Source organism: Camelus bactrianus, chromosome 15 (assembly GCF_048773025.1).
Source record: "Camelus bactrianus isolate YW-2024 breed Bactrian camel chromosome 15, ASM4877302v1, whole genome shotgun sequence".
Lineage (NCBI taxonomy): Eukaryota > Metazoa > Chordata > Mammalia > Artiodactyla > Camelidae > Camelus > Camelus bactrianus.
Genome location: NC_133553.1, coordinates 45211578 through 45217210, shown reverse-complemented (window position 1 = coordinate 45217210; position 5633 = coordinate 45211578). Strand labels below are relative to the sequence as shown.

Sequence of the window (5633 nt, the reverse complement as noted above, 5' to 3'; positions counted from 1 at the left end):
AAGTCATAATCACACAGAAGCACACATGCAGGTGGTGAGGAGGGGGTCTATCCTGATTCTAGGCCCTAAACTCCTCAAACTACCTCCTCCCTCTCTCTCTATCCTCCCCACCCGGCCTACAGTTGTCCCCCTCCAACCAACTCCACCCAAAGAAGACAAAACCTGTCCGCTCCGCTCTAGATTTATGCTTGCATTTGGCGACCCCCGTGTGTTTCCCCTTTAAAAAAAAAAAAAAGGCAGTAACAACCGAAAGACGCCAAAGACCCACCAGAGCCGAACCAGCTACAGTTCCTGGAGATCTGGGCCTGGCCTCTCCCGCTGAAGAAACTGGCCGCAGTCCCCTCTCTCTGCGCCCTCTCTGCCTTTTTGCAGGGGATTCGGCTTTGGTTCTTTTCTGAAGGGCCTGTTCCCAACCACCACCACCACCACCATTCCCCCTTCTCCTGGAAAAAGCTCAGACCCAGCCTGAAAATTCTGCCCCAGCTTGGGTGGCGCAGCTGGAGAGGAAACGAAGGGCGGGCCACTGCACCCCGGGGCTGCGGCACAGGGACGGACAAAAACACCAGTCTCTGGGAGTGATAAGAAAATGGAGAATACTGTATTTGCTTTAGAAAGTTTTTACATATAGATAAGCACGCAGTTAAGATAACAGTAAAAGCGCCCTACGGGGAGTGAGAGATATCTCCAAAGCAGCTAAGAAATACTTGAAATAGCTTTTGCATAAGAATACTACGGTCTCACTCTCCGCTCTCGCTAGCGACGGGGGTCCCTCTTCCTAACCCAGCCCGCCACGCTGCGCCTTGACTGCCAAGTCGACGCCTGGAACACCGAGTGGGACGGGAACCCCGAAAAGGAAACAGAGAGGTGAGCGGGGAGGGAGGAATAAGATGGGAGAGAAAGAAAGAGAAAGGGAGACGAGAAAAAGCAATATCATATACAAGCAATTTCTACACATATATTACAAACTGGGAAAATGACCGATCATTAAGATATACATAATTCATATAAAATTTTGAAATAAAAATAAAAATCTGTTACAGTCATAACTATTCTTTTTCCACATTTATAACCAGTACCCACACAGGCAGTGACAGAGTGGAGAGAAAAAGGTGCTTAACAAGAAAATGATTGTCTGCTGAACAAAAAACAGAAGATTGCATCTTGTTTGACCAATACTTGGACTTAAAAACAGAGAGAAAGAGAGTGAGAGAGAAAAAAAGAGAGAAAGAGCAACAAAAGGCGAGAAACATTTGCTATTTCCCTCCCAAAGAGTTCTTTTTTTTTTTTTTTAACAAATTCTGAACGGAGATGGCGGGTTTTTTTTTTTTTTTCCTTTTTGTCTGTTTTGCTTTTGTTATCTTGTCATCGTGGTGGTGGTCGGTTTTTGTATAGTCGACTCTTTTTTAACCATTTTAAACTAGAGAGAATATTTTCCCAGATACAAATAAATCGTCATGCAGGTGGGGTGCCGGGTCCATGGGAACTGAAAGGAGAAGCCGTGCTTGTCCTAGAAAGTATACAATTGTCACCTGTTTTATGTTTTCTGCCCACAGCATCAGCGTCTGTGACTGTCTGTTGGCGTTGCAGTCCTTTGGGGTGGCCGTGGTGGTAGATGGTGGTTGGGAGTTGTTGGTTTGCGTTTCATTTGTTACTTTTCTTTTTTATATTTTTTGGCTGGAGTGGATGTGTGTGTGTACTTGGGTGTGTGGATGATTGTGTATCCTGATTTCGGTTTATTCTGGGGATGGAAGAGGAAGAGGAGGAGGGCGAGGAGGAGGAGGGGAAGAAAGAGGGAGAGGAGGGGCAGGAGGGCGGCCTTGGGTATCATACATCACATTCCGAGTCGCTGGAGGTTACCGAGAGGATGGAGGTGCCGGTGTCCGCGCGCTCCGTCAGGCTGGACACGCTGGTGGTGGGGCTGGCCGCCGTGGACGGCGACTCTGCCGAGCCGTGCGTGGGGCATCCGGGCTCGGCCAGCGAGCGCATGCCGCTCGGTCCGATGGCCTGGTGCTGGAGCCTGCGGGAGACAGAGAGCAGCGCCCGCCGTGACACAGCAGCCCCGCTACCCGGCTCCGCCAAGCCTCCTCCCTGAGCCCGCGCCTCCGGGAGTCGGGTCTGCCGCCGCCCGTGCTCCTCGGCCTCTCGAACCCCGCGCCCTTCACCGTCAACCCCGACTCTACTCTCTACACTCATCTCCCTCCTCCAGGCACCCGGGGGCTCTCTGAGCGCCGCAGAGCCTCCCCAGCGCGGTCTTGGCTCTCATCCCCGCCTCCCCGGGGCTCTCTGGAGCCTCCTAAAGCTTCCCAGGTCGGGGCGGGCCTCAGGGGAGAGGTAGAACCCAAGGCCGGCCGGCTGGGGAGGTCCGGGTGCATGCTGCGAAGGACGCCGAGCCCCGAAGGAGCAGAAGTCTGGGAGAGGCAGAGTATTTCTTCTTCCCCTGCCCCTGGGACTCTTCAGACTCTGCCAGCTGCTCCTGAAGCAGACCGGTCCCCTCAAGGCCTCCTGCCTCAGCTCCCCCAAACACAAATCCAGAGCTGCGGGTTGTTCACCCGCTGCTTCTCCCGGATAGGACCGTTTGGCTTTGCTCTCTGGATCCCTGAGCAGAGGGCTGGATGGGGGAAGAGAAAATGGGGAAGATGGGAGCAGAAAAGTGAGGGAAGAGGAGGGAGAGACAAGGGGGATATGGAAAAGACAGGAAGGGAGCGCAAAGCAGTCTCCCGCTGCCGGTTTCCCATGCCTGGCAGAGGCTGCCTGAACCTAGTGTCTTGAGTTCTCCCCACAAGGAGGCTTTCTCCTGGACCTCAGCGCTCCCCCCATTGGGCGAAAAGTTGGCCCCACAGGCAAGAGTGAGAGGGTCAAATGCTCAGGCCTGGGCCACCTACACCTTAACACACTCACTCCCTCCAGGAACTCACACCCAGCCCCCAGCCCGGGCAGCTGTCAGTAGCTGGGGCCCTGACACCAGGCCCAGTGCCTTTCCAAGCAGGGCTGGGACACAGGCTGCCCATCGGGGCTTTCACCCAACTTCCTCTCTTCCCCTTTCCCTCCCCTCTTCTTTCTTCTTTCCCTGATTCCCCTCTAGTTATTTTCCTCCCTACTTCCCCCAGGCCTAGCTCTGCTGACAGGTCAAGCCCAGTACAATTTTGTGACTTTTTGGCCAACTTCCGGCAGCAAGGTAGCTTCTACTCCTGCCCACTTCCCGATTTAGTGGACCAAAGAGATGCTCCTTGGTTGGATCAGGAGAGCTATCGGGATCTTGCGAGCGCGCGCGCACACACACACACACACACACACACAGCCTCTCCACTCCCAGCCCTGCTCATCTGCTCCTGGTCAGACAACTTGCAATGCTTTGGGGAGGAGGCCCGCTGCATGATAGCCACTGGCCGCTCCCCTTTGTGGCAGGGACCCGGTTCAGTTTCCTCTCCCAGAAGTTCGTGGATTCCTCCCTGGATTTTTGCAATACATGGAAATAAGAACCAGGTGGCAAGGAGCACTTTCCTTCCTTTCCTGTCTATAGACTCCAGAGGAGCCCGACACTGCATCCTGGAATGAGGAGGCGGGCGCCAGTGCAGTGCAGAGCTAAGGCTCCCAGGGCCCTGGCCCGGGGACTATGGGCCCTCAGTGCCTCACACACTCTCTCCACCTGACGAAAGCCCCTTTCAGGCAAAGTAATCAATACACCCACCACCCGCCCCTCTTCCCCGCGCCTGGGCAAGCGGAAACTTTCTCCAACTGACCAGGAGGTCTTGGCTTCTCGAGAGCAGCCACTCGCCTCCTGTCCGCTCGCCCTCTTTTCAACCCCTCTTTCCCTCCTCGGCCACGGAGACCGTAGCCCAGGCCGCGGGTCCCGCCACTGACCTGTTCTTGGCCGCCGCGGCGCGGTCGCGCTGCCTCCGGTTCTTAAACCAGTTGCCTACTTGTGTGGGAGTGAGGCCGGTGGCCTGCGCCAGTTCGCGTTTCTTGCTGGGGTTGGGATAGGGGTCCTGCAGGTACCACTCCCGCAGCAGGCTCCGAGTCCGCTCCTTGAAGCAATGCGTCTTCTGCTCGCCGTCCCAGATGGTGCGCGGCAGCGGGAACTTCTTGCGCACGCGGTACTTGTCCACAGGGCCGAGTGGGCGGCCGCGCAGCTTCTCGGCCTCCTGGTAGTGAGCCTCCAGCCACATGGCCTGCAGCTTGCCGTGAGACTCCTTGGTGAACTTGTGGTTCTCCAGGATGTGGTAGAGGTCGCGGAAGTTGCCCGTGTGGAAGGCGACCACGGCGCGCGCGCGCAGGATCGACTCGTGCTTGTTGATGGCCTCGCACGCCCCGGGGGCCACGGGCAGCGACCAGAGGAAGCGGCCCAGCCGCTCGATGTCGCCCGTCTCCTCCAGCGTCTCGCAGACGCTGGCCACCTGCTCCGGCGAGAAGTTGAGGGTGGGCAGCTGGAACATGGACAACTCTTCCGGGGGGGCCCTGGAGCCGCCGCCGCTGCCGCCGCCGCCTGCTCCGCCAGCACCGCCGCCTCCCGCACAGTTCCCGCCGCCGCCGCCTCCTCCCGCGCCGCCGCCGCCTCCCGCACCGTTCCCGCTGCCGCTACTCGCCAGAAGTAGGGAGCGGTGGTGAGAATCGGCGAAGTTTGGCAACAAGAAGTGGGAGGAATAGAGGTCTAGGGGGGAGCGGAATACCATGGACTGACCTGAGAGGAGAGGAGAAAATTCAGGGAGAGGAAGAGAGAGGGGAGGAAGAGGAGGAGAGGGGCGATGAGGACCAGGAGGAGGGAGAGGAGAGGGGGGAGGAGGAGAAGGAAAGGAGGGGGGAGCAGGAGGAGGAGGAGGGGGAGGAGGAAGGGCGTAAGGGACACCCACACCCCACACACATCCACACACACACACACCCGCGCAGCCACATAGAGAGGGAGGAAGGAGAGCGGCCCGGTGCGCGCGCGCAGAGAGAGAACCCGAGACAGAGAGAGCGAGAGGGAGAGCGAGCGAGCGAGAGCCAACCACCGCCGAGTCAAGATTCAGCGATTCCACAGCAATCGCCCTAATGACAACAGCCTCATAATATCTCCCCTAAATCCACAGTGAGTGCAGCATTGAAACATTTTGTTTCGCTTTTCTATTGGTCTGCGGAGTGTCGTTGTGGCGTTGCCACGGCAACCACTGCCAATCACTGTCAGCCCTGCCAATCAATACCGAGAACGTAAGGACGGTTTTACCACTTAGCCAGAGTGGGAGGGGGGAGGGGGAGAGGAGGGAAAGAGGGAGAAGGGGGAGAAAAAGAATTTTTAAAAAATCTTTGCAACTCTTAATCTCACTAGTTTCTCTCTGTCTCTCCTTTCTCCCCCCACCCTTCTTTTTTCCTCGCTGTCTCTGAGCTCTCTCTTCTCCAAAGAAGTTGATCCAGAAATTCAAAAAGCCATGGGCATAAGTTGTTGAATGGGATGAGCAATTAAAGGGGGGATTTTGTTGGGAAGTGAGAGGCTCCCCACGCTGCATGAAGGCCGAGGGCCAGCCCCCTAGGAGAGGCCTAGGGCCGGAGAAGCCGGCAAGGTTTGCACATGGTGTGCACGTCGGGCCGTCTCTTTCTGCCTATGTGAGCACTAATAGTGGCGAGGAAGAAAGGAGAGTGAGATCATGGGGCCCACCAGG

At 56.7% G+C, this 5633-nt stretch overlaps 1 protein-coding gene across 1 annotated transcript; it reads right to left on the bottom strand.

Annotated features, from left to right (window-relative positions):
* Window positions 1-613: 613 nt before the first annotated feature.
* Window positions 614-5090, bottom strand: SIX3 (SIX homeobox 3). The gene is made up of 2 exons (XM_074341507.1): window positions 3862-5090; window positions 614-2017 (listed from the first exon to the last, which is right to left on the bottom strand). The coding sequence occupies exons 1-2, from the start codon at window positions 4668-4670 to the stop codon at window positions 1825-1827; spliced, it is 1002 nt and encodes a 333-aa protein (XP_074197608.1). The 5' UTR covers window positions 4671-5090; the 3' UTR covers window positions 614-1824.
* Between the last annotated feature and the right edge of the window lie 543 nt (window positions 5091-5633).